Source organism: Olea europaea, chromosome 20 (assembly GCF_002742605.1).
Source record: "Olea europaea var. sylvestris chromosome 20, O_europaea_v1, whole genome shotgun sequence".
NCBI classification, from domain to species: Eukaryota; Viridiplantae; Streptophyta; class Magnoliopsida; order Lamiales; family Oleaceae; genus Olea; species Olea europaea.
The window spans coordinates 645640-662978 of record NC_036256.1 but is presented as its reverse complement, the minus strand read 5'-3'; the positions used below and the strand labels follow the sequence as shown (position 1 = coordinate 662978).

General features: G+C 32.7%; 1 protein-coding gene across 2 annotated transcripts; it reads right to left on the bottom strand.

The window, feature by feature from the left end:
• Window positions 1–3579: 3579 nt before the first annotated feature.
• Window positions 3580–7543, bottom strand: LOC111369327 (transcription factor bHLH49-like). 2 transcript variants are annotated; one of them, XM_022990806.1, is made up of 9 exons: window positions 7217–7543; window positions 5558–6460; window positions 5246–5470; window positions 5068–5133; window positions 4899–4967; window positions 4501–4572; window positions 4214–4399; window positions 3969–4056; window positions 3580–3887 (listed from the first exon to the last, which is right to left on the bottom strand). In XM_022990806.1, the coding sequence occupies exons 2-9, from the start codon at window positions 6380–6382 to the stop codon at window positions 3850–3852; spliced, it is 1569 nt and encodes a 522-aa protein (XP_022846574.1). In that variant the 5' UTR covers window positions 6383–6460; window positions 7217–7543; the 3' UTR covers window positions 3580–3849. The 2 variants fall into 2 exon arrangements, with proteins under 2 accessions (XP_022846574.1, XP_022846573.1); XM_022990805.1 differs by having other exon boundaries at window positions 4214–4408; window positions 7217–7542.
• Between the last annotated feature and the right edge of the window lie 9796 nt (window positions 7544–17339).

Sequence of the window (17339 nt, the reverse complement as noted above, 5' to 3'; positions counted from 1 at the left end):
AGATACAAGTCAATATCTATCTAAAAACAAATGTGAAAATGTCTCTCAAGTAGAATACTCGAGAGTTATTGAAAGTCTAATGTACTTGATGAGTTGTACAAGGTCAGATATAGTTTACACAGTCAGTAAACTAAGTAGATACACGAGTAATCCAGGAGCTGATCACTGGAAAGGAATAGTAAGAGTACTAAGGTACTTAAAATATACTCGTGATTATGGACTACATTATACCAAATATCCAGCGGTCATTGAATGATACAGTGATGCTAATTGGATATCTAATATAAAAGATTCAAAGTCCACCAGTGGATTTGTGTTTACATTGGGGAGTGCTGCCATATCGTGAAAATCCTCTCAGTAAATAGTTGTAACCAAATCTACGATGGAATCTGAGTTTATAACTCTAGATAAATGTGGTAAAGAGACCGAATGGTTGCGCAACTTCTTAAAGGATATTTCAAGATAGTCAAAAGTTGTGCTAGCAATTTGCATATATTGTGATAGTCAATCAGCAATAGGAAGGGCACAGAGTAACATGTACAATAGTAGGTCTAGACATATACATCGTAGACACAATACCCTAAGACAACTACTCTCAACTGGAGTTATCACTATTAACTGCGTAAGGTCAAAAGATAACATTGTGGATCCGCTAACCAAAGGTTTAAATAGAGAGTTAGTTGGGAAATCATCGAAAAGAATGAGACTTAAGCCCTTGAATGAATAAGTCATTACAAAGGAAACACAATCTAGTTGACTGGAGATTCCAAGATCTAGGTTTAAAAGGACAACCTAATTGAAAAGGCTTAATAAAATCAGTGTGGGGGTGTTTCCTCTTGTCCATTCCTATGATGTAACAGTGATGCCCGTAAGGATGAAGGATAAGTAATAGGCTTTTAATGATTCTTATGTGTCGAAAATCGAGTCAACTAATATGGGTTACTTGTAATAAGAAATCACCTATGTGAGAGAGAAGTGGAGCCGCTTCTAAGAGAATTGTGTGTGACTCAATTCTTGAGAACTCTCACAGAACCAAGCATATGTACATGGCTAAAACGAACATAATAATGAGAACTGAATTGTGTTAGGAAGAATCCTGTGTGGAGTATATTATCGTTTACATAAATAACAGAACAGTTCAAGGACAATATGTCTACTGGTCAGCTAGTAAAGTAAATATGCTTTCACAAGGGAAGGTTCAAAGGGTGATACCTACCTATCCTATGCAGGCTTCAACCGTTGAACTTTATCACCTAGTCTTGTGTCTCACGGTCACCAAGTCTCGTTTCTTACGGTCTCATATCTCTCCCAATTTTCACTCATGTGGGGGATTGTTGGAAAAAATGAGTAAATCACTCATTTTTGGCAAGATTTTCGATGGGATGCGTTGGTCCAATTTGAAAGATCAAAGGTGATCTTTATTCTCCTTCGTGAGAACATCGAAACCATATATTTATTTGTCAAAATTGATGAATGGATGAATGAGAAATTGGAGCTCAAAGATGACCATTGGAAAATGATTAATGTGGGAAAATAACACTAGTCCCATATAGGAAAATGAAGAAGGTATTAACCACTTTAAATATGACTATAGATTGGAAAGGTGTAATCATGTGTAGTATTGAGGCTCTCTCCACGTGCGCGCGCAGGGGGTGCAAATCACGGACTGAAATTGCCTTCGAACCTTTAACTTGTGTGCGTATACGAATGTCAGACCGAACAGAGCAAAAATTGACCCGTTTAGAGTATCCATGTTTTACAATTTTTTGTTTTCTTCAACTGATCTTTGAGTTTCCAAAACTCCAGCAGAAACTGAAGTGGCTCCAATGTTTATTGTCATGGAGTTATTGGATAGATTTATGTTCTATTAAATCTCAATTTTCTAGCAATTCTAACACACGAAAAAATCTCTCTGTGTCGCACTAGAAAATATTCGAGTTCTGCATTATTTACGGTCTGCATTCTATCTGCATCGTGGTGGTGATATTGTTCGAATACAAACTCAGTTCGTCAGAGTAGTTTCTGTGGTGCTCAGATTCTACGAGTTTTACCTTTGTATTCTGAAAAATAGATGCTCGGATTAGACCTCAAGCACTTACGGTGAGGGAGCGAATATGTTTTAAGGAAATTGTGCTCACACAGACCTCGGATTAAAATTTTATTTACATATTAGAAATTTATTCTTGCAAATTATTTATTTATTTAGCGATTTACACGTTTACAATTTACTAGATTCATATATTTTGCAATTTACTTGTTTCTATATTTATGTTAGAAATAAAAATAAAAATGATACATATATATATATCTGAATCTTTTTGCTAACAGTTGGTAAATGCAATTCGGTATATGTATATTACATATACGGTTTTTCTATTGAAAAAAATAAAAATGTTATTTTAATAAAAATATTTTGTGCTAATTTTACGCATATACGGTGAGTTTCGCTGTCAAATATAGTGAGCTGCCATATATGGTGAGCTGCACTACCATATACGGTGAGCTGTCAAATACGGTATATTGCATATACAGTATGCTTACAATCGATATCTAAACTACATATACGGTATGTGATAATTCGATTTCAGTAATACCACTATATTCCAACAACTGCAAGCTGAAAGAACTTTGGTAAAAAAAAAAGTTCTTTCACTGTGTAATAATACTAGTAATTGAAAACTGGGCATGCCAGAAGTCAAGGTATCAATTAATAAGCTTCATCAAATAATTATGGCGTGAAAATGATATCACGCTTGATCTTAGGATTCAAATCATTGACAAATCTAGAAGTTGTCACATGAGAAGTATTGTGAATATCACAAATATTTAAGTCCCTAGAAGTCGGTCTGATATTCATTAATATTGGATGTACCTTGCCATTGTACAAAAAGAATTGATACTGCAATTGAGATCGAAAATTAACAAGATTATATTTGTTACTTAAATATTCGTTTCATCTCACCCCATAAAGAGAGTATTCTGACCTAGAAGATCAATGTTGCGCAAGAATGATTCCAATAACGGGAATAATGCTCGACAAATCTTACAAGTGACATACTAGCATGATATATCCAATGAGAGTAGGGTCCAAGGGATCGAATGTCCAACTAAGCACCACCCAGCTGAGCTCGTAGCAGTGTCCTATTTGTCCATTAAGGATGTGGGCCATTGTTATTATCTAAGGATCTGTCATTTAAAGCCAGTATAGGAATCCCTATTATCAAATGTGAATCAAAACGAGATTAAATTACCTCTTGTTCTTCAAGAGAGTTAAGCCTGTCAAAAGTTATAATAAATTTTAATTTAAAACCAAACCATAACCCAGTGCTACTTAAAAAGAACATCATTCTTTTGACTACTACACTTTAAACGAGTACGTAAATATTAAGCAACAAGGTATGAAAAATTACATGAGCTTCATCAGATAACACATTTTAGCTTTGTAAAAACCACCTTGCCAGATTCCAGTTCTTGTAAAGATTGACCCCACTCTCACGTTAATATAAGAAACAGAAAGCATACAAACATAGTACAATTTTCTTATTTAATATTGATCAGCACCGTACCAACACGCTCATATATGTGAAGGTAAATCTTCCTTAATTGCACTTCTCTGAACTATTATATTGAACCGATTCAGATGTTGCATACCAGTATGTATACTGTCAATTACATCGAGTATCATACTCAGAACAAATTCAGGGGCCTGTAAGCTGAAACTTCAAACTTACGGTGGTAAGCTGTAACATGTCTTAACCGGGACAAGCTCTTATAGGAGGACTACGAGATTTCCCATTATTATGTCGTGAATAAATTTATATGCTCAGGCATCCTCAGAATACACAGCTATCATGGTTCGGCTTTAATGTGGCGTGGAGGCAAAGAACCTGTAAATGTATCAAAAAATACTGCAATCAGCTTAAAATATTTCTACTACTTAAAGTTTAATGTGGGATAACCTAATATACCACTTAAATCTTGGCTACTAAGATGAGCGCTCGAGCTTATGCCCATCTGAACAACGTTATGAAGCTCATCCTCCCACATGCTCGGTGCCTGCACATGATTATAACGATAAACCATGAAGCAAAATCATTTTGGTAATTTGACTAGAAAAAGGTTGTTGAATCAAACACAATGTGTTCCCTCGTCAACTGATGTAAAATCGCTAGATGAAAAGTGCAAGTTCGAGCAGAAAAGAACCGGAGCTTACTTGAGATGTGGACTCTCTAAAGGCAGGAGTAAATGGGGAGTTGATAGATCTCCGAAGTGCATTTGAAGAGTTTGCCAAGCTCGAAAGATCAGGTTGAATCAGTCCAGGTGGTGTTTGATGCGGTGGAGGATAAGGTATGGTCACATCAGGTGGAAAACCCAATGAAGATGATGAACCAATCCGTGACTGAAAGATCTGTTATAAATGTATTGCTTATTGCATTAGATATAGTAATTTACACGTATTCAATCATGAATTGGTGCCTGGATTGGTGTTCTTTTTCTTACATCTTTGGTAAGGAGCCCTTCAATACTGAAGTTCAGCCATGGATTTACTGTTGCAAGCTTCATTGAGAGGAACTGAGAAGAAATATAAACGCACTAACATGAATGATAAGTAAACATTCTGAACATGGTAAATTATGAGTACCTAAAATATCTTCTCATACTCATTCACCCCCAACTCAACCCAAAATCGAGGAAAAAGGAAAAGCGATAGACTGAAGGAGTTGATCGTTAATTATTTTTCGTTCAAACATGCATACATAACGCGATGAATGGTAGTCCAACCGTTCAAGCTCACCTGGACTATTGATAATAATAGATGCCGTCTCACATCAAAGTCTATAAATAGTACCATGAATCAAACAACAATATGAACAGAGATGCATTATTAGTAGACATACCTCAACCTGTCGTTGCAGTGATTGTACATAATTGATGATTTCATCCAACATAACTGCTTTTCCCGTAATCTGAAAAACAAAATTTGTTCTTATGGAATGAACTAAAGCAAATGGTCTTATTAAAATATGCACAAGATTTAAGCTTTAAGTTACTTTCAACAAGGCTAACCTTGCTGCAACCAGGCACAAGATCCTGAAGAAATTTCATCCTTTCACTAATCCTCTCCCTCCTTAGCTACAATGTAGATAAATTACTTGATTCAAAACCAAAGATGAAAAATATAAAAAAATAAAAAAATTGTTCCCCTTTTTTGCAATTTATGATGAACTTCGACTAAAATTCTTACCCTTTCTGCAAGACTATGGCTATTTGTTGCCTGGCCTCTACGTGCTCGAACACGTATGTATTCTTCCTTGGGCAGATCTGGCCATTGCAATCCCTTCTTACCATGTTTTCCAGAAGGTTTACTTGTAGTTGGATTCAGATCATCCTTATTTTGAATTTCAGCATCATCCTTTGCTGTCTTGGCTGATGGTTTTAGGGCTCGATTGTTTACATTAAGTGCCGTACTCTGAGACACCAAAGATACATGAAAATTATAATGAAAGAGTGAAAATGTATAAGAGCACTATGAACAAAAAACTAAACAATGTTTAACCTGTTCGGTTCCCTTCCTCTTCTTAGATTCAACTCCTTTACCGGAAGACTCCCTGGGCGAACCCTCCAACTCTTCCTGATCACCTCTGCTGCTAAATTCAGCCTCATCGGAATCATTAGCCAATGTACAAACTCCTTGTTGAGCTTCTTCACGAGAGCAAGGCAAACATTCCCTCATTTTCTCATTCTTGAGTGGGCTTCCTTCAGTTCCATACACCAAAGGTAGCGATGCCTCCTTGGAACTTTCAGTCGTGTTCAATTTTGTTCCATCACCGGCAAACACCTCATGTTGCCCTTGAACTGATGCTAACATACCAGAATAAGAATTCAAATATTCAGGAACGCTAAATGGATTCATCATATCACCAAAATTCCCTCCGCTGAAACACGAAAATCTCGCTGCTCTTTCAATAAAACCTGAATCAGACGGTAACTGAGGCAAGCTCTGAGGAACCATCCCTTGAACGGTAGGCAAAAACATATCATCCCTTAACATTGTATCAGGAATCCATCCTGTACCAGCACTTGGACCGAAACTATCTGAAGTCCTAGCATTATTTTGAATATTCACATGACAATAGCCTCGATTCTGTTCACTTACAGGCTGATCCCAAATTAGAGGACAAAATGAATCCACCATTGGGGCAGAGGAACAAGCAGAAGACTCCATAATTGAATTGCCTCTCGGAATCATTCCCACTGATGTATTCGGAAGATAATTGTCATTTAAAGGCCAGTCTGAAGACATGTTAGTAGCACAGTAGTTTACAGGATTCTCATTCCCCTTTTCTGGCTCAATGGTAGCATCCTTACCAGCAATATCCATCTTTTCTTTCAGAGTAAAAAGCCACCCCCAAAAGAGTAGGAAACCCTATCGCAATCTTCTTCAAGAATCAATACGCACCTTAACAAAAAGCAAAATTTAGACAATCAAATACCCTAAGAAAAGACCTTAATTTGTTAGTCTCACCGATAAAAAACACTCCACATTTTTAAATCCCATCAAACTTTACCAATAAACATGAAGTCAAGTCCATACACTTCATTCTTCATATAACTATTTACTTCATCAGGGGAAACAAAAAACATGATCGGTAATAAGCTTCTACTGAGTTTTTTTTTTTTTTTTAAATAATAATTAAAAATTAAAAAATAATAAAAAGATGAGAAAATTAGTTTCACAGTAATAAGCTTCTACGTTAAGTTTGACATCCCCTGGCATAAAATTCATCATAGCCATTGATTTTTATATCACCCTTTCACATCACTGCCAGATTTTTTACACATAGGAAGGATGTCAACAAGAATTAATTGTTTTAAATTTTATGACTCATAAGCTGCAGGCAAAAAAAGTGCAGAGACATAAACATATATCAGAATGCAAAACCACCATTTCCTGAGGTTTATTTACTGAAATTAAAACAGCCCTTCAAAAATTAAAGCACCAGAACCATTAATGCCCAAGATAACACAAGCCCAGTTCAATAAAGGAGCTCAAGAAAGTGTTCAGAAGCAGTTATTTGGTACTGAAACATTGATTTCAGTATCATAAATACCATATCACTCATTGAATCATTCAGAACCCATATAGATGGAGAAAGAACACCCAGTAAGTACTCTGTAGAACAGAACTGAAAGTGGGAAAAAGAAAGACAGGTACCATTTCAGATTGCGTGCTACTTTTAGTACTCCTGTCTGTACACGGTTTTGAAATCGAATGGCCCTTTCTTTATTACTGAAAAAAACCCTTTCTTTCTTGAATTTTTTTTCCTTTATTGAACGTAATGTTTGTTCAAAGTTCAACTTCAAACCATTACTAATGCAAAGTGACAATAAGCATTCAAGAAAACTAGAGAGAGAAAGTGAAAGATGAGAGAGCAGAGTAAAATGAATTGGAGAGAGAAAATGGGTACTAGAAGGAAGTGAAAAGGAAATTTTGACAGGAAAGTTGATGCATTTATACTCACGCCTTGCATCAAAAATTGAGCTCTTGATGATTAACCAGTAACCACCGCCAATGCTTCACCTAGTTTAAAATTAAACAAAACAGACCTACTCACCTTTTTATTTGTTTGTTTTTTAGTTTTCCCCCTAGTAAAAATGATAAAACAAAACAAACAAACGCAAAATAAAAATTTTATTGTATCCTAATCTATCTTTGGGTGCTCAGCAAATAGTATTTCTTTCATCAAGCAATTATATTACGTATTGACATTAGATGTTAAGCATGGAAACATCTCATTTGAAAATTTTAATAATTAAAGATACGATATATTTATTGATTTAAATTTCTTTATCATGTTCTTAAAAAGGTTGAACCCTAACCTTGAGGGCCCACACCGTCCCGCCCCTAAAGCTTTGTGAGGGAGGTAAATCGCGGGATGTGCCCTAACAGGCCAGAAAACAAGAGCTGCTTGTATACTGTGCCTACAAGGAGTCCAATTCCACATCTCAGGAATCGAACCCCCACACTGCGACTGTCAGCAAGGCGTGAGATAACCTTACTCCTATCATTTGAACCACTGGACTATGTCCCGGGGGCTTCTTTATCATGTTCTTAAAAAAAAGGTTGAACCCCAATTTTAAGGGTCCTTCACGGCCCGTACCCTGGAGTATCGTGAGGGAGGTAAATCGCAGGTTATGCCTCCAAGATTAAAGGGTGGAAGGCTGCTTGTACACTTGCACTTACTCAAGAGCCAAATCCATATTTCAGGATTCGAACCCTTGACGCGGCAGTCTCAAGCAAAACTGAATTTCTCCACCCTCCCCTTTTACCACTTGGAGATGATTGGGTTCATCTAGTTGAAAGCTTGATGAGTGCACAATGTTTCAATAGTTAAAAGTAGAGAACATTGTATTATTGATTCCCAACTTATTACTGAAGTAGGAAGTCAGTCATCGACCTCTAAAAATAAACAATATGATACTAATCTTTCATTTTAATGCACTATTAGTCCATGATGCCCAATATCATCCAAATCCCTAAAAATTATATTTTACTTATCCTAATTTAGATTTTACCAATGAATTTGGACTAGTGATTGGAAATTTGAAGTGAGGCGGGTTTATGTTATGTTTATGTAAATGATTGTCCAACAAGAAAGAAAGTTTGAGGACTAACTTGTCTTTTTACTAGCTTGGTGACCAACTTACTAGTGCCACAATACTTAAAGACTAATGCTACAATTTAAAAAATATATATATATATATATATATTAGGCACTTATTTATACTCATTCCGTCCCATAAAGATTGCTATATTTCCTTTCTCACACAGATTAAGAAAATTTAGTTAATATAGTTAAAATAATAAATTTTACTCCCATTTTCTCGAATATATCCCTAAATTAATGCAATCAATATTCAAAGTAATTTTTAAAATAATATAATATTAATAAAAATAAGTTAATACGTATTTTGACACCTTAAAAATGCTTTATAATTATATCATTATCAATAATGTTAAATGAATTTTGCTATATGTATAATTTTGTTTACCATGTCATTTTTAGATGTTGAGTTTAACGTCGAATAAATCAAATTGGATGTAGAAAGTAAATGAATTGAAATAAAATTCACATTTAATTTATGAAGTTTAACGAAAAAATAATTTGAAAGTAATTCAAATTACATTTAATTTGTAACGATTTTAGAATTTTTGACGTCATCTTCCATATAAAATTTTCTAATAAAATGATGTAAATTATATTGAAAAATTTGTCGCACAAAAATAATAAACGTTAACGAAATATTGAATTTTTTTAAAAGAAAAAATGAGTTAAACGTCTTTTCTAATACGTACATTTGACACATGTTTAACTATTTTCAGTGTCCATTTGGACCATTCGATATGACGACGATGTAGTTCTCGAAACAAGCTTGTAGATGACGCATGCAATTTGTGGATTCGGATAATATACGATCATTGGCAAATCTCAAAAGATAGCATATTATCGAACTTTTCGAAATACTAATTTGGAACGGCTTACTTTGATACATCATAATTTTTGCTATGATTGATCATTTTGCACGCCATTAAGAAGCGAAAAACTTGGTCATAAATACTTCGAAATGATATTAAAAATGCAATGTTCCGACTTCATTTGACATGTATTAAAGTAGATCATAAAACGGTTAAAACAATTATTTTCTGGGGGAAAAAAAACCAAAATTTTGTGGGGTCATTTGACCCCACATGACTCCATGTAGGTCCACTCCTGTATATTAACTATACTTTCAAATAGGAAACGGAAATATAATTTAGGACAAACGAAGAAGGAAATCGGGATTATATTTCTGGGATGGAGGGAGTGTAAAGTTATTTCAAATCGTAGTATGGTAAGATTATGTTTTGGAAGTGTTTAAATAAATAGATATGATTGGTGGAAGAATGGCTCCTACTTATGGGTTCTATGAAATGTGAATAAAATGTGATTTGACCAAAAGTGTTTATAAACACTTCCAGGTATGCTATACATTAAAGTCATGGTATAATTTTTCCTTACAACTATGAAGCATTTTATTTTAAAATTATTTGTTTATAAAAAATAATAAATTCAATATGAATGCAAGTATTTTTCAACCTAAACACACTTCAAGTTCATACCCACTTCACAACTTGGTGTGTGTTCATAATACCATTTGAAGATTCTTTAAGAATATGAAAATTCCAGCTTTCATTACGAGATATATAATTTGCACTGGAAATTATGTTTGTGTCACAGCTTTAATCTTTAAACTTTACTTTTGTTTTCTTTGCTTTGAGTTATATTAAAAATAATCAGCAACTGACACTGCCAACTGTGATTAAATACTGTATTAATTAATTTTAATCTTTATACATTGGAATAAGAGCTTATAATCTGTTTAGTGTTTGTTTGGTCAAGATCCCTACTTACTTTTATAGCTTATTTTTTTGACTTTATGTCCACTTGGGTTGCTTCCAGAGGAGGTCTAGCTAATGGTCTGTGGTAGCTTTAAATAGTGAAATTTTATTTTTAATCACATATTTTAATGAACAAACAAGTACCGCTCATTTATTCATAATGTATTTTTATTTATTTATAAATTAAACGTTTAGAAATTCTCTAAACGGATGCTTAACTATTACATCATTTAACTTACACATTAGAAAGATTATTAAAGACAAATTTCATATATTCATCACTTTAGCCAATGTTTGACTCGTGTTTATAAATTGTTTATAATTTAAATAATTTGTAAACACTTTCCAAGCATGGAAATTCTTTTATGCTTTTTAAACGAGGTGATTTAACATATTATTCAATTTAAGTGATGCACTCAACATGTTTGGTATGTAATTTTTTAGCCCCTGTTTGTTTCTCATTTTTTTTCATTAAAATGAAAAATATGATCGTTATCTATTACATCAAATTACCAAATTTGAATTTCGATCGTTTGTGTGAGGTTCATAACGACAATATTTTTCATTCTCATTTTTACAAATATGGAAAACAAATGGGGTTTTAATCACTTCTGGTCAAATTTTTTTTAATCCATGTACTTTGTAGAATTTACAAGTACTATCAATTTATTTACTGCTCATTTATATTATAATTACTTACCAAACATGCACAAGCATCTGAAGATATTCTTTGTACCGTACATGCAACGAACATTGAGTTGAGCCTTTATGTCTAAGGCGTAGACCTCATGTGATCTCTCGACATACCCTTTTCCTTTACAAGTTCCACAAGCTTGTCTTGTCAATTAATAGGTCTAATGTCTCACAATCATTTTTTACGTGTAACCTTAATAAATGGAGTGCTTTAGCCCCTGCTTGACAATTACTATTTAAAAACCTTTTTTTTTTCTTACATACTCATTTCAATTACGCATTCACTTAATAAAATATTCTACATATAAATTTAAAATTTTTTTCTAATTTTTAACCGGTCATTCTTCAAAAATTACTATTTCATACATTATTTTTTTCGAAATAATAATTGTCAAATATGGGCTTAAAATATAGAATAATAGCATGACAGTCCGCCTACGTGGGAGAATTTGTCCATGGACGAGAAAGTAAGGAGAAAATCAAAGGTGTAGATCATGCCACTTGGAATAATGTAACCGATATTGTACACCAAAATTTACATGTTGCAACTTTGTAAAATGCAAACTTCAAAGAAGCACACTTCTTGACTTGGACTTAAGACATGTTTAACATAACTTTTACTTTTACTTCTTGTAGAAGAACTTTTGGAGAAAGCTATTTTAATTTTTGTTTGAAACTAATATTTAAAAGCATTTTTGATTCCGGAAGTGCTTTTAAAGGAAGCCACATTGAACCAACTTTCTCTAAAAACTCTTTTAACTACCAAAAACACTTTAACAAAATTACTCAAACGGGTCCAAAAACAACTTTTAAACCTCAAAAGTTCATTTTGACTTTTCAAAAGTCATGCCAAACGAGCTCTTATACAACTTTAGAAAATGTATTATAGATTACAAAATAGTTAAATTATCAACAGAGATTAAAAATAGAGCCCTGAGAGTTAGTCAAAAATTGCAGTTTGCCCTACTTCTCCATAGTTTCTCGTTTACATTTGTCAGAATATTATGCATAAAGCACTAGCTATGTGAATTGTGGATGACTCGTAAAATCATATTTTTAGTAAACTTTAATAAAATAAGAATGTTTGGATAAATTAGAATTTAATTCGCTACATGATCTCTTCTTCATATGAATACATACAGAATCTATATAGCAATTACTAGAAAACACATTTTGTGCTACGATCCTTCCTATTTGAAATGGACGGTTGAAATATTGATAAAAATTATGTCTCATAAAATGTACAATTAAAAATGAAATTAAAAATTTGTTTCGATTTTCAACCCAAGATTTTTTATTTTTTTTAGAGTATGACTTTGTTCTGATGGATTCAAATCTATTTGTGGAATACGTTTCAAAAAGAGAAATTAATCCAGAGATTAAGCCCTTGTTTAATTCCCACTATTTTTTAGATATATTTTTCTCTCTCTTCTTTTCAACCACACATTCTTTAATAAAATAATATTAAACGTCAATCCAAAACTTTTTCTTATTTTTTAACCACACATTCTGCATCAATTTACTATTTTAAACTGCATTATTAAGAAATAATGGGGTTCAAACATGCCCTAAGGATTTTTTATTAAAGCTTAAAGTTGACCTATCAAGTTTGAACACACAATTAAATAATCTTGATTAAAAATAATTAATAATGGGAAAATCAAGAGTAAAGAATTAATTATTGAAGTTAATTCTCAAGCATATTAATTTTATTTTGTTTTATTTTTTCGGATGTACTGCTCGGTTTGATGGACTGTCCTTTCTCTTTCTCTTATGTGATTATTAGTTGGTCTCGGGACTTGAAATCACAGAGACCAACGCATTAGAAATTAGAATCATGGAATCCAACAAATTCCTAATAATATAAGATTAAAAAATAAAAATACTAATTAGAAGGAAATATTGTATCCTGAAATAAAATAAGGAAAATTGTTTCCTTTCTACTTCTTTTGGCCTTTTGAAACCTTTTCGTTTTCTTTCCTTTGAACCTGCCAATTTTAGATTGGATAATAGAAAAATGATTTCCTAAACATCGTCTCAACTAAGAAATAGTGACATCACATATTTATTAATATGTGAATAAATTTATTCGTCAATTAATTATTGTGTCAATGAGTTGCTTTAGTAATAACACTTAGAAGATCATTTATCGGATAATTATATGCGCACCCCACATTTTTTTTGTTACATGCACCACTTTTATTTATAAAATTATAATGAAAGCCCTCAATTTTTGCTCATTTTGCAACTACGTTACTGCGAATTCCATTGCGACTATACCAGAGATATTAATGGATAGTATTTGTACCATTCAAGATGAATATTTTTGGATGAAGTAAAAAATTTTAATTTGCATTTTGTCGCTATGTATTTCAATATTTACTTGTTATGCCTTTGAATAAAAAATAAGAGCAATGTTATTTATGATAAATAAATAAATAAATAATATATATATATATATATATATATCTTATTGAACAATTTTATATTTTAGAAAGACAATTTATTAGAAAACAAAAGTATGTAAGAGATCATTGATAAATATCTTCCTATCATTCTATAGGCCAGGAATCCATCACTCATTTTTGCCTTATTATAATTGGAATCACTTATGAATATTTTCCAAAATAATCGTAATTATTTTCACTCGATCAATATGATAATTATAAAAATGTACATATACAATAAACCATTGACGAATATACATAAGGGGATTGTACAAAGTAGAAGACAAAAATGAAAAATCCAACCTACCACCCTTTATAAAGAAAAGGTGATTAGATTCCTTAGGTCTCTTTTCAAATTAAAATATAATTACCCCAAGAACTACATACAATCAAGTATTGACACTTGGAATGATGCACCTTTTCATAGGACTATTACTGATTGGTATTGTACATAGAAAAACATTAATATTTACAAAGAGTGATAAATAATTGTAAGAGTAAGAGTCGGTTCATGGTTGGCATTGGCTCTTCTTTTGGGAAAGTATAAACTAATTATGCTTGAAATGAAATCAATCCAAAGCAACATGGAATTGGAATTGGGGGATTCGAAATCTCTTAGCAAGATCTTTTCAAGTTTTTTTAAATGAGTAAAGCCTGTTTCTTCAATGATTATGTGTTTTTAAGTGTATGCATGCTGTGAAAAAATAAATGGAGATATATAATCTTGAACTTCAATCAATTAAAGCGAAGCATGTTTGTGAGTTTGAATTATGTCAAATTTATTATTTCCTACTTGCACTAAGATTTAGGAAATTGAACGTGTATTAAACAGAATGATTACGTAATAAAGTGTTCGACTATTTTTAAAAAGGATTGAAGAAAGAGAAAGAGTATGGTTGGTGTGTCACTAGATCAGTGAGAGAACGTGTAGAAGGGCGGGGAACGATCCATCAAATTCACATCAGAAATCATCTATATGAATGCAAATGAAATCTTGAAGTGCGTATAGAAAGAAAATGAACAAGTTCCATTATCGGAGCTGAGGTGTGTAATTTGAGTGAAGGACTATTTGCCTTTTATGTGATCTTGCCAGTCGGATGAGCAGTTGGTTCAAATATTCTAGCCCTTATCTATCTTGTGTTCTATCCATTTTAGTTTATATCAATTTGTAAACAATTGTATCCTAAATGTTTAGACCTAAATTGACTGTATCTCACTTTCATTATCACTTTCAATACTGCTAAAGCAATTTTAATGTCATGATCTTCCAAGAGAAGGAAAATGGAGTGGATGAAACTGTCCATTGTATAATGCCAATTATTTCAAAGAATTGTTGAGAGTACAAATAAACATTTGCGTATGCCCAAAAAATTTACCAGTTGGCACTTATCCCGCTCTTCCTTCTTTGAGCATGATGTGTAAGGAGTTCAACGATTGAAGTAGTAGGTAAGTAAATTTTAAAATAAATATTTTATCTTATCAGTAAAACTTTTTAAAATTTTATTGTATAAAACAAAATTTGATTTTAAAGTAACATTAATTTAGGACAAAATACGAAGAGGTGTAGACATTGGTTGACTCACAGTCAACCGTGGGAAATTTTTATGAATTTCATGCAAACAGTATGGCTTATAACATTATGAGAGTTAATGATTGATTCCAGACTCCTTTGAAACTACTTTTGGCCAACTCTGAATTTAAGGACACCCCTTTTCTTCAAAAGGCTGCTATCTTTACTTGCTTTTTCAATTTTCTGTATTTTTCAATCTTATATGCTAGAAAAGATGGACATGGGTCCAATCTAATCTTTAAAAAAAAAAAAAAAAAAGCCAATCTAATCTTGATTATGGTATGTGGTGCCTATAGCTTTAACATATGTTTGTCGCTCGCAATTGGTGAGGTCAAAAAGTGAAATAAACGGAAATTAAGTAGGAGAGAAATAAAGTAATTGTATAAATTAAAGTCCATAAGAAGAAATTTCAGCCAAGTTCTAGTGTAAGAGCATTTTCAAGAGATTCTCTATTTTTGAAAAACATATTTTATCATTTGAATATAAATTTTGAAATACTACAACAAACTTTTTATATTTAACCTTTCAACTCCCAAGAAAATATTTATTATTTTCCTAAATTAAAAATTGATACACTTTGAATACATTTAATTATAGAGTTATCTAAATTAAAATGTTAATTTAATTAGTTTTCTAAAAACATGATTTTAAAAGTTTCCTCTTGAATAAAGTGCATCTCATATTTAAAGAATCTTTTAAAGATATTCTAAATTAACTTAAAAGGTGGGATAACTGGATTAGAGGCAATCTTGTCCGCCAGGTTTGGTAGTTCTCTATTACCTATTTTTCAAAGCATAAAACTACTCTTTTATTTTCTTGAATGTTAGAGACTTCTAATACGCGAGTTTTCTAAGTTGATCCATCTTTTATTTTCTTGAATGTTCGTCATATTTGGCTATGAGTTCTTATGTCCAACCTTAAATGATTCTCCATGTTAGGTATCAATAGATTTCTCAGCCTAAGTTTGACAAATGTTTATAAGTTACTGGTGAGCATCGAATGGCTCAATTTGGGTATTTGTAAAGTCGGAATAATCCAATAAACTTCGAAAATATTTTGTGAATGAAACCAATCAATTTCATTAATCTTACAGTTTCAATTCGACTCCGATTAAAGTATCCACCTTTAATAAGTTTTGGATGATTCGATCCAAATATTTCGAGAATCATAACTACCTATTAAACTTTGGATATTAAGTAAATGGAATCATTCGCTTTCATGTAATATTTGAAACTGGACTAGAATCGATGAGTTTGAGTTGTATTTTTTATATACTCCTCGTAAATAGCTCATCTAATAGGATAGTAAGCTCGTGACTCTCGAATGGGGGGCCCTTCCCCTACCCCTGCCCCTGTCTCCTCTACTAGTAACAAGAGGGATAAGCACTTCCGTTTGTGTGGCACGAGCGATGTCAAAGTCAATCTTGTATCGAGGCTATGCGGAGACTTAAACATGACATTAGAAGGGACAAATTCTTATTCATAAGTTAGAGATTCTTCACGTCAAATTGAAATAAGGCCACCTTTTAATTGCAGCCAAGGCAAGAATGCCACGAACAGTGTTTAGCAACCTGGAGCAAATGTTTTCCCTATCTCTAAAAGAAAAGGGTTCGATGGAGATGCGGAATCTTCTTCTCTATATTAGCCACCCTTTTTCACAGAAAAAGAGAGCTCAGAAGACCTTGTCTATTATGGTACAGATAAATCAATGGTTCCGGAGGAAACTCAATCTAGAGAATGGAAAAGGCCAATAGCCTGATGTCCGCTTCTACAGCATAACTTTTAAAGAAGAGCGTCTGGTGATTTGGTCCAAGTATTTCAAGAATCGAAAATACTCATTGAATTTCGAGTATTTTGTAAATGAAATCAATCTGAAATCATTGATTTCAATTAAAATGTCCACCTCTATTATATACCGACTAATTCATTTATGAACTTGATACAGATTTGTTAGTCCATATATGATTTTTAAAGTAATGCTATGTGTGGGCCCCCTCTATGTGACGGGGTGTAATGCATTATATACACCAGAAATATACAAGTAGAATTATCCATGATTTTAATATAAAGTTAAGTTTGATATATGATTTTATGCATGAGGTAAAATTCATGTATTGTTTGTAAAATTAACCCTTTATTATGCGATTTTGCTACACAAACAATGGCAAAAAATAGGGGTTATCTCCATG

What these genes read in the sequence shown, in the direction of transcription:
- LOC111369327 (XM_022990805.1), bottom strand. Translation starts at nt 6,382, where the DNA reads ATGGATATTGCTGGTAAGGATGCTACCATTGAGCCAGAAAAGGGGAAT. An exon ending in CACTGCAACGACAGGTTGAG is followed by an intron (nt 4,573 to 4,898) that starts GTATGTCTACTA and finishes ATTTCTTCTCAG; the next exon opens with TTCCTCTCAATGAAGCTTGC. An exon ending in TAGTAGCCAAGATTTAAGTG is followed by an intron (nt 3,888 to 3,968) that starts GTATATTAGGTT and finishes ATACATTTACAG; the next exon opens with GTTCTTTGCCTCCACGCCAC.